General features: G+C 45.4%; 1 protein-coding gene across 15 annotated transcripts in view; it reads right to left on the minus strand.

Moving 5' to 3' along the window:
• Positions 1 to 16,870, minus strand: part of CADPS2 (calcium dependent secretion activator 2) — a 708,285-nt gene that overhangs the window by 302,883 nt on the left and 388,532 nt on the right. For all 15 annotated transcript variants that reach the window (XM_073573395.1, XM_073573389.1, XM_073573398.1 and 12 more), the window contains one exon: positions 11,581 to 11,704. In XM_073573395.1, coding sequence (XP_073429496.1) covers positions 11,581 to 11,704 — 124 coding nt within the window. The remainder of the gene's footprint in view (positions 1 to 11,580; positions 11,705 to 16,870) is intronic.

The following is a 16,870-nucleotide window of genomic DNA, read 5'->3' on the forward strand; positions in this document are numbered from 1 at the left end:
CGGGTTGGCTCTATACGTGACCTGGCGCTCTCTTTCTTGGTTGTGACGAGCTGGGGCAGTAGAACCGGCCGCTGCCGCCCATCCTGGGCGCGAAATGCTCGAAAGCGCGCCTGCGGTTGACGAAAGGGCGGTCTACTCTTCTGCTGTGGGAGAAAGCTGCTCTTTCCCCCTGTGGCATCTGAAATAAGCTTGTCTAGCTTCTCGCCAAAAAGCTGATTACCCTGAAATGGCAGGGACGTTAATGATTTTTTAGAAATCGAATCAGCCCGCCATAGCCTTAGCCACAAGGCTCTCCTCATGGCGATAGCGTTTGCCGCTGCTAGCGCCGCGCAATTAGCCGCATCCAAGGATGCATTAATTAGATAGTCACTCGCCATCGCGATCTGATTTGCTATCTCAGACACCTCTACCGGCAAGTCTCTATCTTGCAGGACTCTATTCAAAGACTCTGACCATGACATCATGGCCTTGGCCACCCATGTTGCCGCGAATGAAGGCAACAGCGCTGATCCCGATGCCTCATACACCGAGCGGGCTAAACCTTCTATCAGCCGATCTGTGGGATCCTTAATGGAAGAACCACTAGGCACTGACAACAACGATCTTGAGGCCAGGCGTGACACTGGGGGATCTACAATCGGCGATTCCGCCCATCTCTTACAGAGCTCTGGTGCAAATGTGTACTTCGTCTCTAGCGATTTTTGTCCCGAAAAACGCTTGTCTGGACGTTCCCTGTGCCATTGCACCATGTCCTCGAATTCTGGATGAGTGCTAAACACCCTATGTGTTCGCCTGGCCTTCTTAAAAGATATCTTATGCCCTGCGGTCAGGGAGACATCCTCCTCAATACCTAGAGTTTGATTGACCGCCTCAATGAGACTGTCTACCATCTCCCGACACCCGGGGGTATCCAGATCCAAGGATTCCTGCCTGTCCTCGTCCGAACTCTGCTCGCTCCCAGACAATGGTGACGGTGAGCGAGACACCGCACTCACGGATGCCGAAGCACCGGAGGGGCCCAGAGACGCCATATGGGATCTTTCCCTGTACGTCTCCTTAGAGAGAGTGCGGCCCCTGCAAGCCGGTGGGGCTCATGTGAGGTGGATGAACCCTCCCAAACCGGCGAGCCGTCGTCTCTACCCCTATCCGGGGCCTGAAGGGTCTCAATCGCCTTCGTAAGTGAAGCCATAGACCTAGACAGTGATAACGCCCATTCCGGGGGATCCGACCCCCTGGGCTCCATTGGAGGGGAGGGCTCCTGGGCGCGTTCGGAACTACAGGCTTCACATATTTTAATAGTCTGCGCTCGCGGGAACACAGCCCCACAGGAAATGCATGCGGTATAAAGGAAAGTGTGTTTCTTCCCTTTTCCAGACATACTTGCAGAAAAAAAGGCCAACTTTCTCTCTCTCTCTTTTTTTTTTTTTTTTTTTTTTTAAAGGATACAGGGGTATGAGGAGAAGGAGGACAACCTGCCCTAGTGTGGCCAAGACGGGGTCGCACTTACCCGCCTGCTGCTCCCCGTGCTCCTGCTGCTGCTACCGATCTCCCTAGGTAGGCTGCAATGCTTTCTGACCGCGGCCTACCCCATCCTGAAGCCGGGGCCTCAATTTTATCCAGCGCCCGCCCTGGACCCGGAGGCGGCGCCGGATCTGACGTCACGTCGGGGGGCGGTCGCAGGATCTGACGTCACGTCGGGGGCGGGCCTTCCCCCCGCGGCCTAGGCCGAAGCCGCAGGCTAAATTTAGGCACTGCCCGCCCGCCGAAGCCGGGGGGGCGGGCCTCCCCCCACGGCCCAGGCCGAAGTCGCGGGCCAAATTTGAGCACTGCACGCACGCCGAGCTGGGCTCTCGCTTCACCCTACCCTGCGCGCTTCTTCCCCAGAGCCTCCCCCCGCAGGTACCTGGATGGAAGGAGGGAAGGAAGGAGGGAGGGAGGGAGGAAACTGCGTGAGCCTCCTGCTGCTGCTGACCCCGCAGGCAGGAAGGGAGAGCCGGCTCCAGCACCTGGAGCGTTCGTCGAGCAGCCCTGGCCTGGATCCTCACGCTGCCCAGGAGCTCACAACCATATCTTCTTACCCTGAGGTAATCCGTCTTTGGACGGTGCAGGCACCCTAGCTCCGTTCGCCTCGTCTGGGCGAGGAGAGGGACCGTGTTATGATTGAGTCACCGTAGGAGGCAGACACAAAAATAGAAGCTACGTCCAGAAAACCAGAGAAGTTGGCAACTATCAGATTGCAGACCCCTGAACCTATCAACACAACTAGCAGTAGCCGTGGGGGGTTCCTACGATGCCCTAGACCCCTCGATCACAGCCGGAGAGCTAAATAGCCTAAAGACAGAAAAGGAAATTTAAACTGCCCCAGAGCAGACCCCAAAGTAAAAGGCAGCCCCCAACATATAATGACGGTGAAGCAAGATGAAAAAACACTCACACAGATAGAAAGATAGGCTGAGCAAACGATGGGGCCCAAGCTAACCAAACAGAACAGGAAAGGAAGGTTGCTGTCTGCAATCTTCCAAAACCCTATCAAAGACATAAGCCAACAAGCTGATATGGAAAAAGACCCTGAAGCAGCTAGGCTTCAAAAACTAAATCAGCACTCAGGTATTTTCAGAAGACAGAGCTAAAGGAATTCAGCTCACCCCAGCAGGGAATGGCAGAAATCCAGAAAAACAAAGCAAAACAAAGTCAAAGCACAAATGCAAAAAGCCGAGCAGAAAACTTAGCTTTAGAAGAGCAGGAATTCAGACTGGTCTCCAAGGATCCCACAGAGAAATCACCCGCAGGGCAGAAGGGCGTCGGCAGCCTTATATCCAGTCAGTAACTCCACTCAGCCAGTCATCATCATCAGGCTCAGGTGTTTGATAATCAGGCTCACTACTTTTCTTTACCAGAAGAGGGAGTTCCTCGGGCCTCAGTAGTGAACGGGAAAATGAACTCACAACAGTACCTCACCCTTGAGGAGGGGTCACCGAACCCTCAACCACGCCACCAGGGCGATCAGGGTGAGCCCGATGAAAGGCACGCACCAATCTTTTGGCATGAATATCAGAGGCAGAGACCCAGGAATTATCCTCCTGACCATAACCCTTCCACTTAACCAAATACTGGAGTCTCCGTCTAGCCAGATGGGAATCCAGTACTTTCTCTACCTCATATTCCATGTTACCTTCAACCAATACAGGGTCTGGAGGTGCCACCCCCGGAACAACAGGTTCAACAAACCTCTTCAACAAAGATTTATGGAACACATTATGGATTTTAAATGTGACAGGAAGAGCCAAACGAAAAGAGACCGGATTAATAATCTCCAAAATCTTGTAAGGTCCAATAAATCTAGGCTTAAACTTAGGAGAAGCCACCTTCATAGCAATATTTTTTGATGATAACCACACCATATCACCAACCTTAAACTGGGGACCAATGGTCCTATGTCGGTTGGAAAACCGCTGGGCCTTTTCCTGGGAGAGCGATAACTTATCCACCACTTGGTCCCAGATCTGGTGCATTCTCTCCACCACAGTGTCAACACCTGGGCAGGCAGAGGGCTCCACCTGCCCTGAAGAAAATCGAGGATGAAACCCAAAGTTACAAAAAAAGGTGAATTCAAAGTGGCAGAACTAGCTCTATTATTTAAAGCAAATTCAGCCAAGGGCAAAAATGAAACCCAATCATCCTGATCAGCAGAAATAAAACATCTCAAATATGACTCCAAGGTCTGGTTTGTTCTCTCTGTCTGCCCATTGGTCTGAAGGTGAAAAGCAGAGGAGAAGGACAACTGAATTCCCAGCTTGGAACAGAAAGTTCTCCAAAATCTAGACACAAACTGGACTCCTCTGTCAGATACAATGTTCTCAGGAATCCCGTGCAAGCGAACCACCTGTTGTAAAAACAGGGGCACCAACTCAGAGGAAGACGGCAACTTAGGGAGTGGTACAAGATGAACCATCTTAGAGAACCTATCACAAATCACCCAAATAACAGTCATCCTTTGAGAGACAGGCATATCAGAGATGAAATCCATTGAAATATGGGTCCATGGCCTCTTGGGGACAGGCAAAGGCACAGGACTGCACAAAATTCCTGACATCACGAGACAAGGAGGGCCACCAAAAAGACCGACTCACCAGATCTCTAGTACCAAAAATACCTGGATGACCAGCCAAAGCAGAGCAATGAACTTCAGACATCACTCTCTTCTTCCACTGGTCAGGAACATACAACTTTCCACTGGGACAACGCTCAGGTTTGTCCTCCTGGAACTCTTCCAGAGCACGTCTCAAATCGGGCGAGATGGCAGAAAGAACTACCCCTTCGCCTAAGATGGTAGCAGGCTTGGTCACCACAGGAGAATCAGCAAAGAAGCTCCTAGAGAGGGCGTCAGCCTTGACATTCTTAGTTCCAGGAAGAAAAGAAACCACAAAATCAAAACGTGTAAACAACAAGGCCCACCTAGCCTGTCTAGGGTTCAAGCGCTTAGCCGACTCTAGGTAAATCAAATTCTTGTGGTCAATGAGGACCACGACTTGATGCTTAGCTCCCTCCAACCAATGTCTCCACTCCTCAAATGCCCATTTCATGGCCAACAGTTCCCGATTCCCCACATCATAGTTACGTTCAGATGGAGAGAACTTTCGGGAAAAGAAAGCACAGGGATTCATTTTAGATGTTACAGGATCCTTTTGGGACAAAACAGCTCCTGCCCCAATCTCAGAAGCATCCACCTCTACCTGGAATGGAAGTGAGACATCAGGTTGCCGCAAAACCGGGGCGGAGGTGAATCTTCGCTTCAGCTCCTGAAAGGAAGAAACAGCCTCCGGAGACCAATTTAACACATCAGCACCCTTCTTAGTCAAATCAGTCAATGGCTTGGCAATACTAGAAAATTTTGCTATAAATTTCCGATAAAAATTAGCAAAACCCAAAAACTTCTGGAGGGCCTTCAAAGAAGTGGGCTGAACCCAATCGTAAATGGCCTGTACCTTGACCGGGTCCATTTCAATAGTTGACGGGGACAAAATAAATCCCAAAAAAGAAATCCTCTGTACTCCAAAAAGGCATTTAGATCCTTTGACATACAGGGAATTCTCCCTCAAGATCCGGAACACAGTCTGAATATGTTCCACATGAGAATCCCAATCCTTGGAGAAGATCAATATATCATCCAGATAGATAATCAAAAATTTATCGACAAAATCTCTGAAAATATCGTTCATGAAGCACTGGAAGACAGAAGGGGCATTAGTGAGCCCAAAAGGCATCACCAGGTACTCAAAATGTCCCTCCGGAGTATTAAACGCCGTCTTCCATTCATCCCCATGCTTAATGCGAATAAGATTATACGCCCCCCTGAGGTCAAGCTTGGTAAACCAGCAAGCACCTTTAACTCTGGAGAATAGATCAGAAATCAGGGGTAACGGATACTGATATTTAACAGTAATTTTGTTGAGGGCACGATAATCAATACAAGGTCTTAATGATCCATCCTTTTTGGCTACAAAAAAAAGCCGGCACCTAAGGGTGACGAGGATGGTCTAATATGACCCTTCTCCAACGCCTCCTTAATATAGGATCGCATAGCCTCGTGCTCGGGTACAGATAAATTGAAGAGCCGACCCTTGGGAAATTTACACCCCGGGCTCAGTTCAATTGCACAGTCATAACTCCTATGAGGAGGCAGAGACGCAGACTCATTCTCACTAAATACATCATAAAAGTCCGCCAAATAATCAGGAACATCATGTGACTGAGGAGAGGTGGAAAACACCGGAGCCTCACTAAAGGCACACCGACAACCCCAACTCACCACAGACACAGATTTCCAATCCAAAACTGGATTATGAATTTGTAACCAGGGAAACACCAGAACAATAGTATCATGCAGATTATTATGCAACACCAAAAATCTGCAATTTTCTTGATGGTCTGGGGTGACCCGCATTACCACCTGGGTCCAAAACTGAGGTTTATTTTTAGCCAAAGGAGTAGCATTAATCCCCCTCAAAGGGATAGGCGTCTGCAGAGGTGTCATCGGAAATCCACAACGTTTAGCAAAATCCAAGTCCATTAGGTTTAGGGCTGCTCCCGAATCCACAAAAGCCTTGGCGGAAAATGTGGACAGGGAGCAGATCAGAGTAATAGCTAGAAGAAACTTAGGTTGAACACCACCAACAGAAAACGTGTGTGCAAAGCGTTTCTCTCGTTTAGGACAGACAGAAATAATATGCGAGGCATCTCCACAGAAAAAACACAACTTATTACGCCTTCTGAACTCCTGACGCTGCTCTCTGGAAAAAACTCTATCACATTGCATAGGTTCAGACATTTGTTCAACAGGTGGCAACACCTCTCGTGCAGCTTTGCGTTCGCGCAAACGCCGATCAACCTGAATGGCTAATGACATAGAATCGTCAAGACCAGAGGGAACAGGAAATCCCACCATAGTATCTTTTACGGCTTCTGACAACCCCTTCCGAAAGAGAGCAGCCAAGGCATTATCATTCCAGGTAGTAAGTACTGCCCACTTCCGGAATTTTTGACAGTACAATTCTGCAGAATCACGACCCTAGTTCAATGCCAGCAGGGTCTTTTCAGCCTGATCAATGGCATTAGGTTCGTCATACAACAACCCCAAGGCCTGAAAAAATGTTTTCACATTAGTCAGAATAGGATCATCTGGTTTCAAAGAAAACGCCCAATCCTGGGGATCGCCACACAGCAAAGAGATGACAATTTTAACCTGCTGCGCGGAGCTCCCTGACGAGTTAGGCTTCAAGGCAAAAAATAATTTACAATTATTTTTGAAATTCAAAAATTTAGACCGATCCCCAAAAAATACATCAGGTGTAGGAATCTTTGGTTCATGGTTCAGCAGCATGTGAATGAGCAAGGTAGGCGGAAATTCCCCGCACTTCCGCAGCGAGCTGCTCCACACGATCAGACAATTGCTTTATCTTCATTGAGAGAAAAAAAAATTCCCCCTACGGTCTCAGAGATATAGAGGAAAAAATATACACACTTTTTTTTTTTTTTTTTTTACAATTCTTTCCTGCTATTGAGTACCCTAGGATCTGCGGTATGGCGGGTGATTCTGTTATGATTGAGTCACCGTAGGAGGCAGACACAAAAATAGAAGCTACGTCCAGAAAACCAGAGAAGTTGGCAACTATCAGATTGCAGACCCCTGAACCTATCAACACAACTAGCAGTAGCCGTGGGGGGTTCCTATGATGCCCTAGACCCCTCGATCACAGCCGGAGAGCTAAATAGCCTAAAGACAGAAAAGGAAATCTAAACTGCCCCAGAGCAGACCCCAAAGAAAAAGGCAGCCCCCAACATATAATGACAGTGAAGCAAGATGAAAAAACACTCACACAGATAGAAAGATAGGCTGAGCAAACGATGGGGCCCAAGCTAACTAAACAGAACAGGAAAGGAAGGTTGCTGTCTGCAATCTGCCAAAACCCTATCAAAGACATAAGCCAACAAGCTGATATGGAAAAAGACCCTGAAGCACCTAGGCTTCAAAAACTAAATCAGCACTCAGGTATTTTCAGAAGACAGAGCTAAAGGAATTCAGCTCACCCCAGCAGGGAATGGCAGAAATCCAGAAAAACAAAGCAAAACAAAGTCAAAGCACAAATGCAAAAAGCCGAGCAGAAAACTTAGCTTTAGAAGAGCAGGAATTCAGTCTGGTCTCCAAGGATCCCACAGAGAAATCACCCGCAGGGCAGAAGGGCGTCGGCAGCCTTATATCCAGTCAGTAACTCCACTCAGCCAGTCATCATCATCAGGCTCAGGTGTTTGATAATCAGGCTCACTACCTTTCTTTACCAGAAGAGGGAGTTCCTTGGGCCTCAGTAGTGAAGGGGAAAATGAACTCACAACAGGACCGTCCGCCACCATGCAGTACCGTCTAGCGTTGGTGTAGCAGTGGGGCCGCACAGACTAGTCTTGTGCCTCTGTGCAAGCCCATGGTTTCGCTACCTAGGGGTGGACAGGGCTAAGTCTGGCATATTGTCCCACGTCGCGGGAGAGGAAACGTGGAGGGACACTCGCACGTGGTCGCCCGTTGATGGTTTGGGGAAATCGGATCCTTTCAATAGGATGCGTTGCCTCTGTCATATCTTCTCAAAATAACAAAGAAAAAATAGATGTCTGGGGAAAAGTCCCAGAGATGTCCCTCGGTGCGGGAAAGGATACGCGGAGACGACACTCGCGCATGCTCGCCCGTTGCTGTTTGGGGGAGATCGGACCCTCTCAATAGGGTCCGTCGCCCCTGTCTCCTCTTCATAGCAAGAAAATATTAAAAAAAAAAAAAAAAAAATAGTCTGGGGAGACCCAGACTGCGTGTGCCTCCATCAGACACTAAGCAAAAACTGGTTTCCGCCCGCTATCGGGGCGAGGGTGTATGCGGCGGAGGAGGAGCTAACTTGTTTTTTTGTGTACTTAGTGTCGGCCTCCAGACGGCAGTAGCACACACCCACAGTCTCTGTGTCCCCCAATGAGACGAAGGAGAAATATTTATTATTCTTTCTAGATTTCAGGCACACAAAAAATTTGTACAGTTATCTTATATGTGCCCAAAACAGCACTGAAAAATAATACAATTTGTCCAGTATACAACAAATATATGTTTGAGGGATTCATGCACAGTTTGTCCAGCATACAACAAAACCTTATTCAGAAAAAATAAGTTATAGCTGCTGTCCCCTTTAAGAGGCTAAAAAGCGTTAATCAACTGTTGTAAAAAAAAAAAGATAAAATTTAATGAAACTTCAAATCAATGAAGCAGACAATAAAACTTCCAACAACATCTTAATTTTCGAATCATAATGTCAACCCTCCCCCTTTATCAATCAGCCCCTTGCCAGACTATTAAATGCGGAGGTGCAGTAGCCGACAACAATGGATACAAGTGACAGACCTTATTGCAGTCATTAGTTCATATTAAGTGAGTATTCTCTAGATAAGGTGGATCAGCGTAAACTCAACATGAAACAAACCCACTTTCCCAGAGATGAGATGTGAGGGCTCATATTTACTGCGGGCACAGCGTCCGTCTCCTGAATGCATTACCATCATTACATAATATAGATCCTCTAGGTACACAATCCGAGTAGGCACGCTTGTATTCCCGGGCAGCAGGCTGTGACATGGTGGATGATGTGTCGTTAATAACGCAATCTTGCATTCATTACGGCTTATACATTTCCTTTGATCATATAGTTTATACAGCCGTGAGGTTTTACAAATAGTCTTATGATGAATCTTGCCTTGTTACTAAAAGACCGTGCACGCTTCTCAAAAAATATTCAGAAACACAAAATATTACAGTAAATTAGGGTAAACTGGCCACTGAGGAATTCCCCTGCAACACCTGCGATATAATATTGGTTTCCATAGTTACACAATGGTCTTTTTGTCTTACTTAATTATTCCACTTTGTGTGTGAGAAGCACGAATAATTCAGAGCAATCAGGGAGAAATTCATCTACTACATTGACACATGACAAGGAAATCCGTTTATGCATTACACCAAGTGAACTAAAGCTAAAACTATAAACTTTTCATATCATTATTAATAGTAATTAGAAAAGCGTCTGTGTACAGAAATAGTGCATGCATTACGATGGACACACACAGATAGGCATCACATTTTCCAACTCCAGCATACACGTGCATACTCCACTTAGCTGAGCATGCGTGTGTTCTGTATGGGGAGAGGAGAGCATGCTGCAGCCAAATGTCTCTGGTGGCAACTTATCAACAGGAAAAACAAAAGAATTGGTTGTTTAAAACCAAAATGCTTAGTTTTTTTCCCTTTTCTCCCTTTTTGTCTTAAGGGGCTGGGAGAGTTGGGAGGCCTGTACTGGGAAAAAATTGACTTGTGTATACGGCATACAAAAATAGTAATGATCAAATAACTTAAAGATGTCTTTTAATTTTCATTTCATAAATCAATACTACACATGAACATAAACTTTGTTACGTATCTTATGAGAGAATTCAGATACTCTCTCTGCCGGGACTGATCATTCAGTCTCAAAATCCTTAATTTACACATAAAATCTGGATTCAGTGATGACATATTGTTACATTACTAAGCTAGGAGATGGCGGTAACTACTGATAATATACTATGTAGTGGGGAGAGGGTAGGAGGAGATAGGAGCTCTGCTTTTAGGTCTTCCCCCCCTCCTCTCCCTTCTATCTACATAAGAGCTGGCGGTAACTACTGATAAAATGCTATGTAATGGGGAGAGGGTAGGAGAAAGGAGGAGATCTGCCTTTAGCTCTTTCCTCCTCCCCCTTCTATATACATAGGAGATGTCGGTTACTACTCAGAATATAATATGTAGTGGGGAGAGGGTAGAAGGAGATAGGAGCTCTGCTTTTCGCTGTTCCCTCCTCCCCCTTCTATATACATAGGAGATGGCGGTTACTACTGATAATATAATATGTAGTGGGGAGAGGGTAGAAGGAGATAGGAGCTCTGCCTTTAGCTCTTTCCTCCTCCCCCTTCTATCTACACAGGAGATGGAGGTTACTACTGATAATATAATATGTAGTGGGGAGAGGGTAGAAGGAGATAGGAGAACTGCTTTTAGCTGTTCCCTCCTCCCCCTTCTATATACATAGGAGATGGCGGTTACTACTGATAATATAATATGTAGTGGGGAGAGGGTAGAAGGAGATAGGAGCTCTGCCTTTAGCTCTTTCCTCCTCCCCCTTCTATCTACATAGGAGATGGCGGTAACTACTGATAATATAATATGTAGTGGGGAGAGGGTAGAAGGAGATAGGAGCTTTGCCTTTAGCGCTTTCCTCCTCCCATTTCTATTTACATAGGAGATGGCGGTTACTACTGATAATGTACTATGTAGTGGGGAAAGAGTAGAAGGAGATAGGAGCTCTGCCTTTAGCTCTTTCCTCCTCCTTCTCCTCAATTTTCTATATACATAGGAGATGGCGGTTACTACTGATAATATACTATGTAGTAGGGAGAGGGTAGGAGGAGATAGGAGCTCTGCTTTTAGCTGTTCCCTCCTCCCCCTTCTATCTACATATGAGATGGCGGTTACTACTGATAAAATGCTATATTGTGGGGAGAGGGAAGGAGCAGATAGGAGCTCTGCCTATAGCTCTTTCCTCCTCCTCGCTTTTCTATTTACATAGGAGATGGTGGATATGCTATCTCAGTAATGCTACATTCTGTCTTCACTGAATACAGATTCTACATGTAAATTGAGAATTTTGAGACTGAATTATCAGTCCAGGAGGAGAAAGAAGCAGATTTCTCTGATAAAAATAAGCAACTTTGCAATATATCTTATGTGCAGTATTAATTTATGAAATAAAAATTATAACGTCGGCTACCCTTTACACGTTCTCCACCATATGCTTAATCTGCTCTGCCACTTTTGCTCTATGCTGCCATGTCTGGCAAATTGGCCTTTAAAACATGGAGAAAGGAATAATATTTGGATGGTTATTTAAACTAATGTTTGACCATGTAATACATAGGTCTGGGTCCCCAGGAGCTTTTCTTACCGGTACAGTATATGGACTTACAAACCTTCAATTTTGGCATATTCTGTAAGTCTGGTATAATTGATCAAAGCAGCTTTCTCAAGACACCTTCTTATAACTTTCTTAACTTCATCAGCAGATATGGGAGTTGCAATATCTTTCATTAAAACCTAAGTAATCGAAAAAAAAGTTACGGTAAGTATTTCTCACATGATTATTTTCAGTCAATTTTACTTAATGAGATTAGGAGGTGAAAATACAAAGTAATGTACTATATGTGCTCAGTCACTTCAGCCTTCCATGTGTTTCCGTGTTACAACATATACTCCAACTTCACTGCAGATAGAGGCCCAGAATCATTATTGGATTGGCGCCTGTTTGTCTAGTTTTTGCTGTTTTAAAGGTGTGGTTCCCTTCCAGCTAAATTTCTCCCCTGGCTGCAGTTTGATATACAACTGTACTCGCCTTCACCACCGTTGTTCTCAGCGATTGGCTGCAGCACTTACATCTCGTCAACAGAGCAATCGCCAATCAATGAGTTGAGCCGCTGAACGGTGTAATTCTGTCTACACGCTAACATCCCGCTGGCGTGGCAGAGATCAAGTGATTAGCTGCACTACTGTCAAGGTGACGTCAGCACCTTACCCAGTGACAGCCAACGGGAATGGCGGTCGAGACTCAACAGTGGACTAGGAGAATGTGTGCACCAGTTTTTTTTTTGTTTTTTTTTTTAGCAAGCTCCAGCTAGGGGAGAAATTTAATTGAAAGGTAACAACTCCTTTAAGCTAATCTTTGATGTTTTGAATTTTATTTAATATGTTTGCGATCTCTTGGTCGTTATCGTGGTTTTTGATTTCTTGATTTTTGTGGCTCATTCATCAATTGCAACTTTTAATAAAAATCACTTACATTACTGAGATGCCATCGCTGCAGCCAATCAACACAAATTGACGGTGGAAAATACGCAGGACCCAATGACAGCAATTAAAGTTAATTTTTTTTTTTTTTTTTTTACACGTAACAGACTAAGGGCACACATTTGTTGAAAGGTGACAGCCAGTTCAAGCCATGAATTTATTCCGTGATATAGTTAGAAAAGGTCAGTGTTATATTCACTTCCAATGGTTAAATAACATTTGTGCTTTCTGTACATTAAGCGACTTCATCATAATTAATATACCATGTTAATATTATTCCTCGTTCAGATGTGAAATGGCAACATGACAGCGTTCTGCAACATTTAACATGAATCTGCCCCAAATTTTAGGATACAATCTGCATACATTAATCTCTGAGACCTGATGAGGATTATATACTTACACTGAAAATAGATAGCAGAAAGGTTGTATAATTCTGATAATAAAATAAATATTTTATGACTCTAGCTAAAGGAGTAAGAGAATTCATGAATCCCAGGTGTATTCAATCCTCGCCCAAGCAGCTGGACGGACAGTGACAGCTTGTAGAGAGCAGTGAGGTCTCGGCAGGGGCAAGGACACTGAGGAGCGGTCAGGCATGCGAAGTGGGTGAGGATTGAATAAACTTTCAAAAAGGATTATACATACATTCTGACATGGACTTTCAAAGTAAGAACACTATTCAAAGAACGAGAAAAAAAATTACAATAGAATGTTCTTTTCAAATATTTCAGATTTTTCATTAGACTATAAATAATAGTTTAAAAACACGAATTGTTAATCATATATTTGCAACTGCTCATATAAAAGATTTTAATTTAATTATGCAATGTATATCTGGTCGTGTACTCATACACTGTAATTGCTGTTCAGAATTACTGAATAGGTAGTTTAAAGAACAACATCTTTCTCATAAAAACTCATTATCTAAGCATTGCATCTTAAAAACAACTAATTGTGTTGAAAACCATATTTTAAAACAACGAGATTTGTCTTTTTGTTAGTGAACACAGGGCGTTGTTTAAGTAATTATAATAACTTTTCTATAGTATGTAGATCATTGTATATACAATCTCATGCTTTATCAGATAGCACTTGGTCCAATGTTATACTATGGGGCAGTGCAGATCTGCATTATTTTTTCCCTTGTTAATTCAGCACGAGAAAACAATCGCAGCATGCTGTGGGTGCATTCAATAAAAGGATCATGCCCACCCGTACAAGTCTATGGGTGCATGTGAAATATCGTTTATCATCCAAGTGTACTCCGATTACCGCGTACATAGAAAATAGATAAGATGGAGAAATTAAGTTCTCCGTCTTCCGCCGTACCCGAGAGAGACTAAGGTAACACTCTGCTCAATGTCTGACAGTTTGTGCTGAGTGACATTAGCATAATTGACCCAATTCCCTAGCATAATTTTAAAACTGCCCTGATTTACACATATCTCAGCTGGCTTCCTGCCTTGATAGTTCTGCTCCTGTTTGGGATGATGTAATGGGAAGGGGAAGAGCCGCTTTCACTACAGTGTAGAGCTTATACCCAAACGCAGTGGTGTGACTGTGTGCTGGCTACTAAGAGGAGCAAAGTAGTGCAGAATGGTGCTATGAAGAAGGGGCTGAGAAGTGGTATACTGCAGGAGGGAGCTGTATATAGTGAAGCTGAAAAGAAGACATATTGCAATATGGGGCTGAATATAGATTGCCTCAGAGGAAGGATATACTGCTAGATAGGGCTGTATATCGAGGGGCTGAAAGAAGGGTATACTGCAGGACGAGGCTGTATATTAAAGGGAACCTGTCACCTCTTTTGGCCACTATAAGATGCGGCCACCGCCTTTCAGGGCTTATTTTCAGCATTCTATAATGCTGTAGATAAGCCCCCAGTCTGACATGAAAGGTAAGAAAAATAAGTTTTATTATACTCACCCGGGGGGCGGTAAGATGCGGCCTGGTCAGATGGGTGTCGCAGGTCCTGGTCCGGCACCTCCCATCTTCTTGCAACGCCGCCCTCCTGCTTTCTTCAGCGCTCTCCGGCCTCGCACTTCTCTGCAGCCGTACTTCTCTTCTTCTACTGCAGTGCGTAGGCGTTGGGCCTCTCTGACCTTTCCCAGCGCCTGTGCACTGCAGTACTTTGCTCTGCTCTCAACAGGGCAGAGTAGTGCGCATGCGCAGGAGCGCAATGCCATGGAGCGACGATGCAAGCAGGAGGATGACAGCGCAAGAAGATGGGAGGCGCTGGACCCGGACCTGCGACACCCATCAGACCGGACCGCCCCCCCCCCCGGTTGAGTATAATAAAACTTATTTTTCTTATCTTGCAGGTCGGACCGGGGGCTTATCTACAGAATTAAAGAATGCTTCCGATAAGCCCTGAAAGGCAGTGGCCGCATCTTATAGCAGCCAAAAGAGGTGACAGGTTACCTTTAAGGTGTGGAGATAACGAATATGCTGCAGTTTGGGGAGGTAGATAGAGGGTTTTTAAGGAGGATACAACACAGAACGGGGTAAAAAAAGTATATACTGGTGGACAGGGCTGTACATAGAGGGTATGAGAGGAGTGATATACTGCAGTATGGAGATGTGCATAGAGGGACTGAGAGGAGTGCTGTACTGCAGGGTTGGGGTGTACATAGAGAGGTTAAAAACAATTACTGTATATACTCCAGAATGCTGCTATATATTGAGGAGCATAGAAGAGATATAAAGCAATATGGGGCAATAATTAGGGGAGCAAAAGGAAAGATATCATGTGCAAGGTGTTACTAGCATATGGATGTAGCCAGGCCCTGTGCCTTTGATTGCGTAACCTCCCCTGGTGTGCTAGGCAATGGGTAATTTATCCCAAATCAGTTCCCACAACCCCTTTCACCTGATCCTCTACTCAGTCCTATATATTTAGATGCCTCCTAAAGGGGGGCATGTGTCTCCCTGCAGCATAAGTATCACTGCAGCAAAAGTATTGTGAAGATGCAGTTATTACAATGGCTGTTAGTCACGGCATGAGTCAGGACCCCACACTATGTATCTGTCTCTTTTGGGTATGTCTGCTAAGTAAGCACTTCTTATTACTTGTATCTAGCTTTTCTATTAACCCTCCTACTCCTTCACCATGTTTACATATGCCCTCACAGTGTTTGCTCCATTAATCCTCACTCGCCTTCGCTATCCCCAAACCTCAGCACCTTCTAACCAAATAATCATCTCCCCTTCCCTCTTTCCTCCCCACCTGACCTCCTCTGCTAAACAGCTCCTCAACCTCAAATCTGTCCTAATGAAACCTAAAACAAGCTGCCCACTCTCCTTCTCCCATTTGCTCTCCCTTTCTCTGCTTCTCCTCACTGCTGGCGATATATCTCCCAATCCGGGACCCTCACAGCTCATAACCCCCATTACTACCCCTTCCTACCGCTCCCTATCTAATAAAAACTACCGCAATCTTTCCAACTTAAAAGCCGTGCCCTTGACACCCAACCCCTTGCTCCCTGTCTTTGGAGCACTTTGGAATGTCCGATCCATCGGCAATAAGCTTCATGTGATACATGACCTCTTTCTCTCTTGCAATCTTGCCTTTCTCAGCCTCACAGAAACCTAGCTGACACCCTCTGACAGCACCTCCCCTGCTGCGTTGTGTTACGGCGGCCTCCACTTCACCGACACTCATCGCCCTGGCAACAGACACGGTGGAGGAGTGGGTCTTCTCCTTTCTTCCAACTGCACCTTTAACCCAATCCCACCTCTTCCCTCCTTAATCCTCCCCTCTTTTGAAGTCCACTCTGTCCGTATATACTCTCCCTCCAACCTCCAAGCGACCATCATATACCGACCTCCAGGCCAAACCATAGAATCATAGAATCGTAGAGTTGGAAGGGACCTCCTGGGCCATCTGGTCCAACCCCCTGCTCAAAGCAGGATTCGCTAAATCATCCCAGACAGATATCTGTCCAGCCTCTGTTTGAAGACTTCTATTGAAGGAGAACTCACCACCTCTCATGGCAGCCTGTTCCACTCATTGATTACTCTGTCAAAAAGTTTTTTCTAATATCTAATCTGTGTCTCCTCCCATTCAGTTTCATCCCATTGCTTCTAGTCTTTCCTTGTGCAAATGAGAATAAAGATGATCCTTCTGCAATGTGACAGCCCTTTAGATATTTGTAGACAGTTATTAAGTCTCCTCTCAGTCTTCTCTTTTGCAAGCTAAACATTCCCAAATCCTGCAACCTTTCCTTATAAGACAGGGTTTGCAGACCGGTCACCATTCCGGTCGCTCTTTATTGAACTTGCTCCAGTTTGTTGATGTCTTTTTTAAAATGTGGTGCCCAAAACTGGACACATTATTCCAGATGAGGTCTGACCAAAGAGGAGTAGAGGGCAATAATGACTTCACGTGATCTAGACTGTATGCTTCTGTTAATACAT

This window comes from Dendrobates tinctorius, unplaced genomic scaffold (assembly GCF_039654945.1).
Source record: "Dendrobates tinctorius isolate UK_male_01 unplaced genomic scaffold, ASM3965494v1 ptg000035l, whole genome shotgun sequence".
NCBI lineage: Eukaryota > Metazoa > Chordata > Amphibia > Anura > Dendrobatidae > Dendrobates > Dendrobates tinctorius.